General features: G+C 56.5%; 1 protein-coding gene across 1 annotated transcript in view; it reads right to left on the bottom strand.

Annotated features, from left to right (window-relative positions):
- The window catches only part of LOC147123823 (apolipoprotein L6-like), an 89,403-nt gene that overhangs the window by 72,014 nt on the left and 1,583 nt on the right, over positions 1 to 15,806 (bottom strand). Inside the window, exon 2 of the mRNA XM_085967303.1 lies at positions 6,232 to 6,333. Coding sequence (XP_085823429.1) covers positions 6,232 to 6,333 — 102 coding nt within the window. The remainder of the gene's footprint in view (positions 1 to 6,231; positions 6,334 to 15,806) is intronic.

Below are 15,806 nucleotides of genomic sequence, written 5' to 3'. Positions count from 1 at the left end.
GAGGAGAGCGGAGGGGGGATGGGTATCGTACCTCGGCGTGTAATCAACACCGTCAGGAGCGGAGGGGAGCGGAGGGGGGATGGGTATCGTACCTCGGCGTGTAATCAACACCGTCAGGAGCGGAGGAGAGCGGAGGGGGGATGGGTATCGTACCTCGGCACGTAATCGACACCGTCAGGAGCAGAGGAGAGCGGAGGGGGGATGGATATCGCACCTCGGCACGTAATCGACACCGTCAGGAGTGGAGGAGAGCGGAGGGGGGATGGATATCGTACGTCAGCGTGTAATCGACACCGTCAGGAGGGGAGGAGAGCGGAGGGGGGATGGATATCGTACCTCGGCGTGTAATCAACACCGTCAGGAGCGGAGGAGAGCGGAGGGGGGATGGGTATCGTACCTCGGCGTGTAATCAACACCGTCAGGAGCGGAGGAGAGCGGAGGGGGGATGGATATCGTACCTCGGCGTGTAATCAACACCGTCAGGAGCGGAGGAGAGCGGAGGGGGATGGATATCGTACCTCGGTGTGTAATCGACACCGTCAGGAGCGGAGGAGAGCGGTGGGGGATGGATATCGTACCTCGGCGTGTAATCAACACCGTCAGGAGCGGAGGAGAGCGGAGGGGGGATGGATATCGTACCTCGGCGTGTAATCAACACCGTCAGGAGCGGAGGAGAGCGGAGGGGGGATGGATATCGTACCTCGGCGTGTAATCAACACCGTCAGGAGGGGAGGAGAGCGGAGGGGGGATGGATATCGTACCTCGGCGTGTAATCGACACCGTCAGGAGGGGAGGAGAGCGGAGGGGGATGGATATCGTACCTCGGCGTGTAATCGACACCGTCAGGAGGGGAGGAGAGCGGAGGAGGATGGATATCGTACCTCGGCGTGTAATCGACACCGTCAGGAGGGGAGGAGAGCGGAGGGGGGATGGATATCGTACCTCGGCGTGTAATCAACACCGTCAGGAGCGGAGGAGAGCGGAGGGGGGATGGGTATCGTACCTCGGCGTGTAATCAACACCGTCAGGAGCGGAGGAGAGCGGAGGGGGGATGGATATCGTACCTCGGCGTGTAATCAACACCGTCAGGAGCGGAGGAGAGTGGAGGGGGATGGATATCGTACCTCGGCGTGTAATCGACACCGTCAGGAGGGGAGGAGAGCGGAGGAGGATGGATATCGTACCTCGGCGTGTAATCGACACCGTCAGGAGCGGAGGAGAGCGGAGGGGGATGGATATCGTACCTCGGCGTGTAATCGACACCGTCAGGGGCGGAGGAGAGCGGAGGGGGGATGGATATCGTACCTTGGCGCGTAATCGACACCGTCAGGAGCGGAGGAGAGCGGAGGGGGGATGGATATCGTACCTTGGCGCGTAATCGACACCGTCAGGAGCGGAGGAGAGCGGAGGGGGGATGGATATCGTACCTCGGCACGTAATCGACACCGTCAGGAGCGGAGGAGAGCGGAGGGGGGATGGATATCGTACCTCGGCACGTAATCGACACCGTCAGGAGCAGAGGAGAGCGGAGGGGGGATGGATATCGTACCTCGGCGTGTAATCGACACCGTCAGGAGGGGAGGAGAGCGGAGGGGGGATGGATATCGTACCTCGGCGTGTAATCGACACCGTCAGGAGGGGAGGAGAGCGGAGGGGGGATGGGTATCGTACCTCGGCGTGTAATCGACACCGTCAGGAGGGGAGGAGAGCGGAGGGGGGATGGATATCGTACCTCGGCACGTAATCGACACCGTCAGGAGGGGAGGAGAGCGGAGGAGGATGGATATCGTACCTCGGCGTGTAATCGACACCGTCAGGAGGGGAGGAGAGCGGAGGAGGATGGATATCGTACCTCGGCGTGTAATCGACACCGTCAGGAGGGGAGGAGAGCGGAGGGGGGATGGATATCGTACCTCGGCACGTAATCGACACCGTCAGGAGGGGAGGAGAGCGGAGGAGGATGGATATCGTACCTCGGCGTGTAATCGACACCGTCAGGAGGGGAGGAGAGCAGAGGGGGGATGGATATCGTACCTCGGCACGTAATCGACACCGTCAGGAGCGGAGGAGAGCGGAGGGGGGATGGATATCGTACCTCGGCGTGTAATCGACACCGTCAGGAGCGGAGGAGAGCGGAGGGGGGATGGATATCGTACCTCGGCGCGTAATCGACACCGTCAGGAGCGGAGGAGAGCGGAGGGGGGATGGATATCGTACCTCGGCGCGTAATCGACACCGTCAGGAGTGGAGGAGAGCGGAGGGGGGATGGATATCGTACCTCGGCGCGTAATCGACACCGTCAGGAGTGGAGGAGAGCGGGGGGGGATGGATATCGTACCTCGGCACGTAATCGACACCGTCAGGAGCGGAGGAGAGCGGAGGGGGGATGGATATCGTACCTCGGCGTGTAATCAACACCGTCAGGAGCGGAGGAGAGCGGAGGGGGGATGGGTATCGTACCTCGGCGTGTAATCAACACCGTCAGGAGCGGAGGAGAGCGGAGGGGGGATGGGTATCGTACCTCGGCGTGTAATCAACACCGTCAGGAGCGGAGGAGAGCGGAGGGGGATGGATATCGTACCTCGGCGTGTAATCAACACCGTCAGGAGCGGAGGAGAGCGGAGGGGGGATGGATATCGTACCTCGGCGTGTAATCGACACCGTCAGGAGCGGAGGAGAGCGGAGGGGGGATGGATATCGTGCCTCGGCGTGTAATCAACACCGTCAGGAGCGGAGGAGAGCGGAGGGGGGATGGGTATCGTACCTCGGCGTGTAATCAACACCGTCAGGAGCGGAGGGGAGCGGAGGGGGGATGGGTATCGTACCTCGGCGTGTAATCAACACCGTCAGGAGCGGAGGAGAGCGGAGGGGGGATGGGTATCGTACCTCGGCACGTAATCGACACCGTCAGGAGCAGAGGAGAGTGGAGGGGGGATGGATATCGCACCTCGGCACGTAATCGACACCGTCAGGAGTGGAGGAGAGCGGAGGGGGGATGGATATCGTACGTCAGCGTGTAATCGACACCGTCAGGAGGGGAGGAGAGCGGAGGGGGGATGGATATCGTACCTCGGCGTGTAATCAACACCGTCAGGAGCGGAGGAGAGCGGAGGGGGGATGGGTATCGTACCTCGGCGTGTAATCAACACCGTCAGGAGCGGAGGAGAGCGGAGGGGGGATGGATATCGTACCTCGGCGTGTAATCAACACCGTCAGGAGCGGAGGAGAGCGGAGGGGGATGGATATCGTACCTCGGTGTGTAATCGACACCGTCAGGAGCGGAGGAGAGCGGTGGGGGATGGATATCGTACCTCGGCGTGTAATCAACACCGTCAGGAGCGGAGGAGAGCGGAGGGGGGATGGATATCGTACCTCGGCGTGTAATCAACACCGTCAGGAGCGGAGGAGAGCGGAGGGGGGATGGATATCGTACCTCGGCGTGTAATCAACACCGTCAGGAGGGGAGGAGAGCGGAGGGGGGATGGATATCGTACCTCGGCGTGTAATCGACACCGTCAGGAGGGGAGGAGAGCGGAGGGGGATGGATATCGTACCTCGGCGTGTAATCGACACCGTCAGGAGGGGAGGAGAGCGGAGGAGGATGGATATCGTACCTCGGCGTGTAATCGACACCGTCAGGAGGGGAGGAGAGCGGAGGGGGGATGGATATCGTACCTCGGCGTGTAATCAACACCGTCAGGAGCGGAGGAGAGCGGAGGGGGGATGGGTATCGTACCTCGGCGTGTAATCAACACCGTCAGGAGCGGAGGAGAGCGGAGGGGGGATGGATATCGTACCTCGGCGTGTAATCAACACCGTCAGGAGCGGAGGAGAGTGGAGGGGGATGGATATCGTACCTCGGCGTGTAATCGACACCGTCAGGAGGGGAGGAGAGCGGAGGAGGATGGATATCGTACCTCGGCGTGTAATCGACACCGTCAGGAGCGGAGGAGAGCGGAGGGGGATGGATATCGTACCTCGGCGTGTAATCGACACCGTCAGGGGCGGAGGAGAGCGGAGGGGGGATGGATATCGTACCTCGGCATGTAATCGACACCGTCAGGAGGGGAGGAGAGCGGAGGGGGGATGGATATCGTACCTCGGCACGTAATCGACACCGTCAGGAGCGGAGGAGAGCGGAGGGGGGATGGATATCGTACCTCGGCACGTAATCGACACCGTCAGGAGCAGAGGAGAGCGGAGGGGGGATGGATATCGTACCTCGGCGTGTAATCGACACCGTCAGGAGGGGAGGAGAGCGGAGGGGGGATGGATATCGTACCTCGGCACGTAATCGACACCGTCAGGAGCGGAGGAGAGCGGAGGGGGGATGGATATCGTACCTCGGCACGTAATCGACACCGTCAGGAGTGGAGGAGAGCGGAGGGGGGATGGATATCGTACCTTGGCGCGTAATCGACACCGTCAGGAGCGGAGGAGAGCGGAGGGGGGATGGATATCGTACCTTGGCGCGTAATCGACACCGTCAGGAGCGGAGGAGAGCGGAGGGGGGATGGATATCGTACCTCGGCACGTAATCGACACCGTCAGGGGCGGAGGAGAGCGGAGGGGGGATGGATATCGTACCTCGGCGTGTAATCGATACCGTCAGGAGCGGAGGAGAGCGGAGGGGGGATGGATATCGTACCTCGGCGTGTAATCGACACCGTCAGGAGCAGAGGAGAGCGGAGGGGGGATGGATATCGTACCTCGGCGTGTAATCAACTCCGTCAGGAGCGGAGGAGAGCGGAGGGGGGATGGATATCGTACCTCGGCGCGTAATCGACACCGTCAGGAGCGGAGGAGAGCGGAGGGGGGATGGATATCGTACCTCGGCACGTAATCGACACCGTCAGGGGCGGAGGAGAGCGGAGGGGGGATGGATATCGTACCTCGGCACGTAATCGACACCGTCAGGAGCAGAGGAGAGCGGAGGGGGGATGGATATCGTACCTCGGCGTGTAATCGACACCGTCAGGAGGGGAGGAGAGCGGAGGGGGGATGGATATCGTACCTCGGCACGTAATCGACACCGTCAGGAGCGGAGGAGAGCGGAGGGGGGATGGATATCGTACCTCGGCACGTAATCGACACCGTCAGGAGCAGAGGAGAGCGGAGGGGGGATGGATATCGTACCTCGGTACATAATCAACACCGTCAGGAGCGGAGGAGAGTGGAGGGGGGATGGATATCGTACCTCGGCGTGTAATCGACACCGTCAGGAGCGGAGGAGAGCGGAGGGGGGATGGATATCGTACCTCGGCACGTAATCGACACCGTCAGGAGCGGAGGAGAGCGGAGGGGGGATGGATATCGTACCGCGGCGCGTAATCGACACCGTCAGGAGCGGAGGAGAGCGGAGGGGGGATGGATATCGTACCTCGGCGCGTAATCGACACCGTCAGGAGCGGAGGAGAGCGGAGGGGGGATGGATATCGTACCTCGGCGCGTAATCGACACCGTCAGGAGGGGAGGAGAGCGGAGGGGGGATGTATATCGTACCTCGGCGTGTAATCGACACCGTCAGGAGGGGAGGAGAGCGGAGGGGGGATGGATATCGTACCTCGGTACATAATCAACACCGTCAGGAGCGGAGGAGAGCGGAGGGGGGATGGATATCGTACCTCGGCGCGTAATCGACACTGTCAGGAGGGGAGGAGAGCGGAGGGGGATGGATATCGTACCTCGGCGTGTAATCGACACCGTCAGGAGCGGAGGAGAGCGGAGGGGGATGGATACATTTCAGAGTTCTGTTGACTTGCAGCATCACGATGGTGCCGAATTCCGAGCACTTGTTTTGTGTTTAATTTCCCCCCAAACCCCACCAAGTGAAGTGTTCATTGTTGCTGTGGATTGTTCACAACAACGAAAGTTTGAATTTTGTATTAGTGTTAGAAATGTTTTTAATGTAGATATTCTTTTTAAAGCTGTGGTTTGTTGCCTGTATCTCTTTTTTTTTTAAAGTGCCCTTTTAAGAAAACCCAACATGGGTTAGAAATATTGAATGAGCATTTCAGGCCAAGCGTAAGATTAGGGATTGTCTCCAATTTTTTCTCTCTCTCTCTCTCTCTGCCCTCTCTTCTTTCCTGGCCCAATATTTATCCCTCAATCAACATCACTGAAACAGATGATCTGGTCATTATCTCATTGCTGTTTGTGGGAGCTTGCTGTGCGCAAATTGGCTGCCGTGTTTCCCTAAATTACAACAGCGACCACACTTCAAAAAAGTACCTCTTTGGCTGTGAAGCGCTTTTGGACGTCCCGAGGCTGTGAAAGGCGCTGGAGAAATGTGAGTCTTTTCTTTTAGCGTATCACGACCAATGACTGGAATGCCTATCAGAGAACGTCATTGTATCAGCTCTACAGTTCATACAATGTATCACACATTAAAAGGGTTAAATATAAGAAAAGAGTATATACAAATTATATGAATGTATATTTATACACTCAGGGATATATCTGTTTATACACTGTATGGATAGATCTGTATTTTTGTGTACAACCATGAATGTTTTTCGATGCTTTTGCAACATAACATGTACCTTGTCATGCCAATAAAGCGATTTGAATTGAATTGAATAGTGGTCTCAATACTCTAAAGATATTGGCCCAGAAATTCGGGTTGGGGGCTTCCCGCGGGTGCAAGCCCCCGACCTGCACTTACCTAGCGCGCCGGCCGTTGAGCTGTGGGCCCGCGTGGGATTCCGATCCTGGGCCTCCTCCAACTGCCGGCGTGCAGTGCTTGCGTATCCCAGGGGCGCAGTTAGTTCGATGCGTCCCCTGGGATCACGTGGGCCATGGAGAGCCAATGGTAGCAGGGAATCTGTATTCATAGATTTGACAGGTAGAGCTGTCAAACCAATAAATACTATAAGCCCCAAAACATCACTAAATCTTCAAATAATTTTTTTTTTTAACATCAAATTTTTTAAATAACTATAAATTACATGAAGTAACTATTTTAAACAATAATTTAAATTTTTGAAAAAATTAATTTTATTTTCTAACGGGGCTAAAAATAAACTTACCTTTCTTTAAAGTATTTTAAAATAATAAACCTGTGGAAAAAATGTTTTAATTTTAATTAATTCACCACTTACCTTGTGAAAAGCAGGCCTTGCGACTGCTTTTTAAAGTGTAACTGCTGGAGACTTACCCTCCCGGAGAAACCTGGAAAAAAACATTAGTTCGTTGCACACGCGCTGCCTCTCCGGCGCACGCGTTCCACCTCTCAACCCCTTCTTTCAGGGGAACGGAAGTGTCGGTTTCCCGCGCATGCGCAGTGCATGCACGAAACCGGCACTTTCGTTGGGCCTACGCGTGAGTACCCCGTGCGTACTCACCCGTGGAGACCCGAATTTCTGGGCCATTATACCAGTATCTGAAAAGATTACGTGACCAACTGATTACAATCGCATTCCCGGGCCAGGGAGCATTCTCCTCATTGTCAAAGTTCCCATGCTTCCTTCATCTGCTATTCTGAGGATAATCATTTGCACCTCCTCTGGGCCCACCTCTTGTTTCTACACTTAACTCATGATCTCATACCTTTTGCCTTGTACCATCCTCCCTTTTGCCATTTAATCACTCCGGCCCTCCACCCTATCACAGACCTTCCCTTTTTGTTCTTTTCCCCGGCTCTGTACTTGTTTAAAACCTGTTAATCTCGAACATCTCCGAGCAGCTCTGACGAAGGGTGATCGAGCTGAAACGTTGATTCTGTTTCTCTCTCCGCAGACGCTGCCTGACCCGCTGAGTGTTTCCAGCATTTTCTGTCTGTATTTCAGATTTCCAGCATCCGCAGTATTTTGCTTTCGATTACAATGGGGCTCGTCGAAATGTTACAGACCAGCCGCTGACTGAACCAGCGGGAGTCTGAACCAGTGGCCTCTTGGGTAAGAGTCGTGAAACCGGGGATTTATGTAATTTACAATCCAGTAATCCTCCCCCCACCTGCCCCTGCTGCCGACGATTTCAGCAAAATAATCTCCCTTAACCCTAATGAGGAAAAATTCAGCAGAATCTTCCTTCTGCCGATGTATCCCCAGTACAGATCCCCAGGGAACACCACTTGTCACATCCCGCCAATCAGAGAATGTTCCCTTTATCCCTACTCACTGTCTCCAACCCGACCCATGTTACAAGGTAGTCTCCAATTCCAAAATAACAACAGAAAACGCTGGAAAAACTCAGCAGGCCAGGCAACATCCGTGGAGAGAGAAACCGAGTCAACGTTTCAGGTCGAAACCCTTCGTCAGAACTGAGAAAAAAGCAGGAAATGAAACGGATGAAAAAGCAAGTTTGGGGGCTGGGAAATGGGGGAGGGGATGAAAGAACAAAGGGGAGGTCAGGGAGGGGTGAGGAGACATGAAGAGATATTCAAGGCGAGACGAGATGGTAATAGGACAGGTAAAGAGACAAAGGATGGCTCTAGATGAAGTGTGAAATGCGCTGGCAGAGTGAGAGACAGCTGCCATGTGGGAGAGAGAAAGAGGAAAAGGCACAAACCAAGTGTGAATAAAAAATATATAAAAATAAAATCGGGGCCAAGGTTATGATCTGAAGTTGTTGAACTCGATATTGAGTCCGGAAGGCTGTAAAGTGCCTAATCGGAAGATGAGGTGCTGTTCCTCGAGTCTCCAATTCCATGTGGTCTCATTTTTGGTAATAATTTCTTCTGCGGAACCTTATCAAATGCCTTCTGGAAGTCCATATAGAAAATACCCCCTATCCAACCTGCTGGTGACCTTCTCAAAAAATGTAACTAGAATACTCAGACAAGACCTACCCAGTGTCAACCCTGGCTCAGTGGGCAGCAGCCTAGCCTCAGAGTCAGAAGGTTGTGGGTTCAAGTCCACTCCAGAGACCTGAGCTCATTATCCAGGCTGACACTCCCAGTGCACTGCAGAGGGAGCGCCGCACTGTCGGAGGGGCAGTACTGAGGGAGCACCGCACTGTCGGAGGGGCAGTACTGAGGGAACGCCGCACTGTCGGAGGGGCAGTACTGAGGGAGCGGCCACAGATCCAGGAACCCCGGTTACACGGCCACAGATCCAGGAACCCTGGTTACACGGCCACAGATCCAGGAACCCCGGTTACACGGCCACCGGTCCAGGAGTCCCGGTTACACGGCCACAGACCCAGGAGTCCCAGTTACACGGCCACAGATCCAGGAACCCCGGTTACACGGCCACAGATCCAGGAACCCCGGTTACACGTCCACAGGTGCAGGAACCCCGGTTACACGTCCACAGATCCAGGAACCCCGGTTACACGGCCACAGATCCAGGAACCCCGGTTACACGGCCACAGATCCAGGAACCCCGGTTACACAGCCACAGGTGTAGGAACCCCGGTTACACGGCCACAGATCCAGGAACTCCGATTACACGGCCACAGATCCAGGAACCCCGGTTACACGGCCACAGATCCAGGAACCCCGGTTACACGGCCACAGATCCAGGAACCCTGGTTACACGGCCACAGGTGCAGGAACCCTGGTTACACGGCCACAGATCCAGGAACCCTGGTTACACGGCCACAGGTGCAGGAACCCCGGTTACACGGCCACAGGTGCAGGAACCCCGGTTACACAGCCACTAATATGAAGTAAAACTTACCTGAACCTACTCCTGAATTTTGCCGGTTAAGAGAGATTTCCGGTTATTTAGGAGCCGGTAAAAAGAGAGTTTCCTGTATCAGTAACGGTGACCATGAAACTATCAGATTGTTGTAAAAACCCGTCTGGTTCACTAATGCTGTCCTTACCCGGTCTGGCCTGTATGTGACTCTAGACCCACAGCAATGTGGTTGACTCTTAATGGCCCAGCAAGTCACTCAAAGGCAACTAGGGATGGGCAATAAATACTGGCCTAGCCAGCGACGCCTACATCCTGTGAACACATTTTTTAAAAAGGCGCTGCACTTTATAAGACAAAAAATTTGACAGCGAGCCACATAAGGGGATATTAGGGCAGGTGACCAAAAGCTTGGTCCTTGGTTTTAAGAAGCATGTTAAAGGGGGAGAGAGAGGCGGGGGGAATCCAGAGCTTAGGGCCCAGACAGCTGAAGGCACGGCCACCAATGGTGGAGGGATTATAATCAGGGATGCTCAAGAGGCCAGAATTGGAGGAGGGCAGATATCTCATGGGGGGGGGTGGGGGCGGGGGCGCTGGCGGTTGTAAGTAATCCTCTTCAACAACCAGTAGCTTTATGTGCTGGAAATTGCCCATGGACGGCCTCTGTTGTGACATCCGCCCAAACATCAGCAGCCTTCGCGAGATCGATGATCACAACTCGGGCCTGAAGAGTGGGGGCTTGGGAGAAATACCCGAGGGTGACCCACCACCTCCCGCTGGAATCGTACCTCAGCGCGTAATCGACACCGTCAGGAGCGGAGGAGAGCGGAGGGGGGATGGATATCGTACCTCGGTGCATAATCGACACCGTCAGGAGCGGAGGAGAGCGGAGGGGGGATGGATATCGTACCTCGGTGCATAATCGACACCGTCAGGAGCGGAGGAGAGCGGAGGGGGGATGGATATCGTACCTCGGCGCGTAATCGACACCGTCAGGAGCGGAGGAGAGCGGAGGGGGGATGGATATCATACCTCGGCGCGTAATCGACACTGTCAGGGGCGGAGGAGAGCGGAGGGGGGATGGATATCATACCTCGGCGCGTAATCGACACCGTCAGGGGCGGAGGAGAGCGGAGGGGGATGGATATCGTACCTCGGCGCGTAATCGACACCGTCAGGAGCGGAGGAGAGCGGAGGGGGATGGATATCGTACCTCGGCGTGTAATCGACGCCGTCAGGAGCAGAGGAGAGCGGAGGGGGGATGGATATCGTACCTCGGCGCGTAATCAACACCGTCAGGAGCGGAGGAGAGCGGAGGGGGGATGGATATCGTACCTCGGCGTGTAATCGACACCGTCAGGAGCGGAGGAGAGCGGAGGGGGGATGGATATCGTACCTCAGCGTGTAATCGACACCGTCAGGAGCAGAGAAGAGCGGAGGGGGGATGGATATCGTACCTCGGCGTGTAATGGACACCGTCAGGAGCGGAGGAGAGCGGAGGGGGGATGGATATCGTACCTCGGTGCGTAATCAACACCGTCAGGAGCGGAGGAGAGCGGAGGGGGGATGGATATCGTACCTCGGCGTGTAATCGACACCGTCAGGAGCGGAGGAGAGTGGAGGGGGGATGGATATCGTACCTTGGTGTGTAATCAACACCGTCAGGAGTGGAGGAGAGCGGAGGGGGATGGATATCGTACCTCGGCACGTAATCGACACCGTCAGGAGCGGAGGAGAGCGGAGGGGGATGGATATCGTAACTCGGCGTGTAATCGACACCGTCAGGAGGGGAGGAGAGCGGAGGGGGAATGGATATCGTACCTCGGCACGTAATCGACACCGTCAGGAGCGGAGGAGAGCGGAGGGGGATGGATATCGTACCTCGGCGTGTAATCGACACCGTCAGGAGCGGAGGAGAGCGGAGGAGGATGGATATCGTACCTCGGCACGTAATCGACACCGTCAGGAGGGGAGGAGAGCGGAGGGGGGATGGATATCGTACCTCGGCGTGTAATCAACACCGTCAGGAGGGGAGGAGAGCGGAGGGGGATGGATATCGTACCTCGGCGTGTAATCAACACCGTCAGGAGGGGAGGAGAGCGGAGGGGGATGGATATCGTACCTCGGCGTGTAATCGACACCGTCAGGAGGGGAGGAGAGTGGAGGGGGATGGATATCGTACCTCGGCGTGTAATCGACACCGTCAGGAGGGGAGGAGAGCGGAGGGGGATGGATATCGTACCTCGGCGTGTAATCGACACCGTCAGGAGGGGAGGAGAGCGGAGGGGGATGGATATCGTACCTCGGCGTGTAATCGACACCGTCAGGAGGGGAGGAGAGCGGAGGGGGGATGGATATCGTACCTCGGCGTGTAATCGACACCGTCAGGAGTGGAGGAGAGCGGAGGGGGGATGGATATCGTACCTCGGCGTGTAATCGACACCGTCAGGAGGGGAGGAGAGCGGAGGGGGGATGGATATCGTACCTCGGCGTGTAATCGACACCGTCAGGAGCGGAGGAGAGCGGAGGGGGATGGATATCGTACCTCGGCGTGTAATCGACACCGTCAGGAGTGGAGGAGAGCGGAGGGGGGATGGATATCGTACCTCGGCGTGTAATCGACACCGTCAGGAGCGGAGGAGAGCGGAGGGGGGATGGATATCGTACCTCGGCGTGTAATCGACACCGTCAGGAGCGGAGGAGAGCGGAGGGGGATGGATATCGTACCTCGGCGTGTAATCGACACCGTCAGGAGCGGAGGAGAGCGGAGGAGGGATGGATATCGTACCTCGGCGTGTAATCGACACTGTCAGGAGGGGAGGAGAGCGGAGGGGGGATGGATATCGTACCTCGGCGTGTAATCGACACCGTCAGGAGCGGAGGAGAGCGGAGGAGGGATGGATATCGTACCTCGGCGTGTAATCGACACCGTCAGGAGCGGAGGAGAGCGGAGGAGGGATGGATATCGTACCTCGGCGTGTAATCGACACCGTCAGGAGGGGAGGAGAGCGGAGGGGGATGGATATCGTACCTCGGCGTGTAATCGACACCGTCAGGAGGGGAGGAGAGCGGAGGGGGGATGGATATCGTACCTCGGCGTGTAATCAACACCGTCAGGAGGGGAGGAGAGCGGAGGGGGATGGATATCGTACCTCGGCGTGTAATCGACACCGTCAGGAGCGGAGGAGAGCGGAGGGGGGATGGATATCGTACCTCAGCGTGTAATCGACACCGTCAGGAGCGGAGGAGGATGGATATCGTACCTCGGCGTGTAATCGACACCGTCAGGAGCGGAGGAGAGCGGAGGGGGGATGGATATCGTACCTCGGCGTGTAATCGACACCGTCAGGAGGGGAGGAGAGCGGAGGGGGGATGGATATCGTACCTCGGCGTGTAATCAACACCGTCAGGAGGGGAGGAGAGCGGAGGGGGATGGATATCGTACCTCGACGTGTAATCGACACCGTCAGGAGGGGAGGAGAGCGGAGGGGGGATGGATATCGTACCTCGACGTGTAATCGACACCGTCAGGAGGGGAGGAGAGCGGAGGGGGGATGGATATCGTACCTCGGTGTGTAATCGACACCGTCAGGAGGGGAGGAGAGCGGAGGGGGGATGGATATCGTACCTCAGCGTGTACTCGACACCGTCAGGAGCGGAGGAGGATGGATATCGTACCTCGGCGTGTAATCGACACCGTCAGGAGGGGAGGAGAGCGGAGGGGGGATGGATATCGTACCTCGGCGTGTAATCGACACCGTCAGGAGCGGAGGAGAGCGGAGGGGGATGGATATCGTACCTCGGCGTGTAATCGACACCGTCAGGAGCGGAGGAGAGCGGAGGGGGGATGGATATCGTACCTCGGCGTGTAATCGACACCGTCAGGAGGGGAGGAGAGCGGAGGGGGATGGATATCGTACCTCGGCGTGTAATCAACACCGTCAGGAGGGGAGGAGAGCGGAGGGGGGATGGATATCGTACCTCGGCGTGTAATCGACACCGTCAGGAGCGGAGGAGAGCGGAGGGGGATGGATATCGTACCTCGGCGTGTAATCGACACCGTCAGGAGCGGAGGAGAGCGGAGGGGGATGGATATCGTACCTCGGCGTGTAATCGACACCGTCAGGAGCGGAGGAGAGCGGAGGGGGGATGGATATCGTACCTCGGCACGGAATCGACACCGTCAGGAGCGGAGGAGAGCGGAGGGGGGATGGATATCGTACCTCGGCACGTAATCGACACCGTCAGGAGTGGAGGAGAGCGGAGGGGGGATGGATATCGTACCTCGGCGTGTAATCGACACCATCAGGGGCGGAGGAGAGCGGAGGGGGGATGGATATCGTACCTCGGCGTGTAATCGACACCGTCAGGAGGGGAGGAGAGCGGAGGGGGGATGGATATCGTACCTCGGCACGGAATCGACACCGTCAGGAGCGGAGGAGAGCGGAGGGGGGATGGATATCGTACCTCGGCACGTAATCGACACCGTCAGGAGTGGAGGAGAGCGGAGGGGGGATGGATATCGTACCTCGGCGCGTAATCGACACCGTCAGGAGCGGAGGAGAGCGGAGGGGGGATGGATATCGTACCTCGGCACGTAATCGACACCGTCAGGAGCGGAGGAGAGCGGAGGGGGATGGATATCGTACCTCGGCGTCTAATCGACACCGTCAGGAGGGGAGGAGAGCGGAGGGGGGATGGATATCGTACCTCGGCGTGTAATGGACACCGTCAGGAGCGGAGGAGAGCGGAGGGGGGATGGATATCACACCTCGGCGCATAATCGACACCGTCAGGAGCGGAGGAGAGCGGAGGGGGGATGGATGTCGTACCTCGGCACGTAATCGACACCGTCAGGAGCAGAGGAGAGCGGAGGGGGGATGGATATCGTACCTCGGCGTGTAATCGACACCGTCAGGAGCGGAGGAGAGCGGAGGGGGATGGATATCGTACCTCGGCGTGTAATCAACACCGTCAGGAGCGGAGGAGAGCGGAGGGGGGATGGATATCGTACCTTGGTGCGTAATCGACACCGTCAGGAGTGGAGGAGAGCGGAGGGGGATTCCAAATTTTGGAATCACCTACAAATGAGCAACCCCCAATGCTATCACTACGACGCCCTGAAATGCCAAGAGCTGACCATAAAGAAGAATACCCTCAGTCAACTAGTCCTGGGACTCAGTGAAGTAACTACTAACAATACTAACAATAACCAGTCCCAGGACAGTGACAGGGTAACACAAAGTATTCGACCCAACACAATCGTCGCTAAGCAAAAGGAAAAATATCTGACATATTGGGCAGAAACAACAAAAACCCGAAGCAAACTCAATTGCTACTTGGCCCTAAACAGACAATACAACATAGCTGATTACCTGACCATGGTAAAGGATAACAAACTGAGAAGAACCTTGACAAGGTACAGACTTAGCGAACATAGCCTAGCGATCGAAAAAGGCAGACACAGGCAGACCAGGCTGCCAAGAGAAGACAGGATATGCTCTCATTGCAGTCAGGGAGTAGTTGAGACAGAGATGCACTTCCTCACAGCCTGTGGAAAATATCAGGGCATCAGGGAGAATTTCTACCAAAAATTCTCACAAATATGCCCTGAATTCAGAAATCTGAATGACAACCAAGAACTCCCATTCCTACTGGGAGAGGAGAGAAGCTGTGTAACACTGGCGGCACACTATGTTACAGCTTGCCATGAACAGAGGGACAACCAGTAAACTAAGACAAGAGTATATATAAACAAGGCGAATGTATATTTATAAACTCAGGGATATACCTGTTTATACACTGTATGAATGGAACCGCGTTTATGTGTTCAACCATAAATGTATTTTGATGCTTTGGCAACATAAGATGTACCTTATCATGCCAATAAAGCGATTTGAATTGTGAATTGTGAATTGTGATATCGTACCTCGGCGCGTAATCGACACCGTCAGGAGGGGAGGAGAGCGGAGGGGGGATGGATATCGTACCTCGGCGTGTAATCGACACCGTCAGGAGCGGAGGAGAGCGGAGGGGGGATGGATATCGTACCTCGGCGTGTAATCGACACCGTCAGGAGGGGAGGAGAGCGGAGGGGGGATGGATATCGTACCTCGGCACGTAATCGACACCGTCAGGAGCGGAGGAGAGCGGAGGGGGATGAATATCGTACCTCGGCGTGCAATCGACACCGTCAGGAGCGGAGGAGAGCGGAGGGGGGATGGATAT

Source organism: Somniosus microcephalus, chromosome 2 (genome assembly GCF_052327205.1).
Source record: "Somniosus microcephalus isolate GS21.2 chromosome 2, FLI_Smic_1.0, whole genome shotgun sequence".
Lineage (NCBI taxonomy): Eukaryota > Metazoa > Chordata > Chondrichthyes > Squaliformes > Somniosidae > Somniosus > Somniosus microcephalus.
The sequence above is the reverse complement of the archived record's forward strand: the minus strand, read 5'-3'. Positions and strand labels throughout refer to the sequence as shown.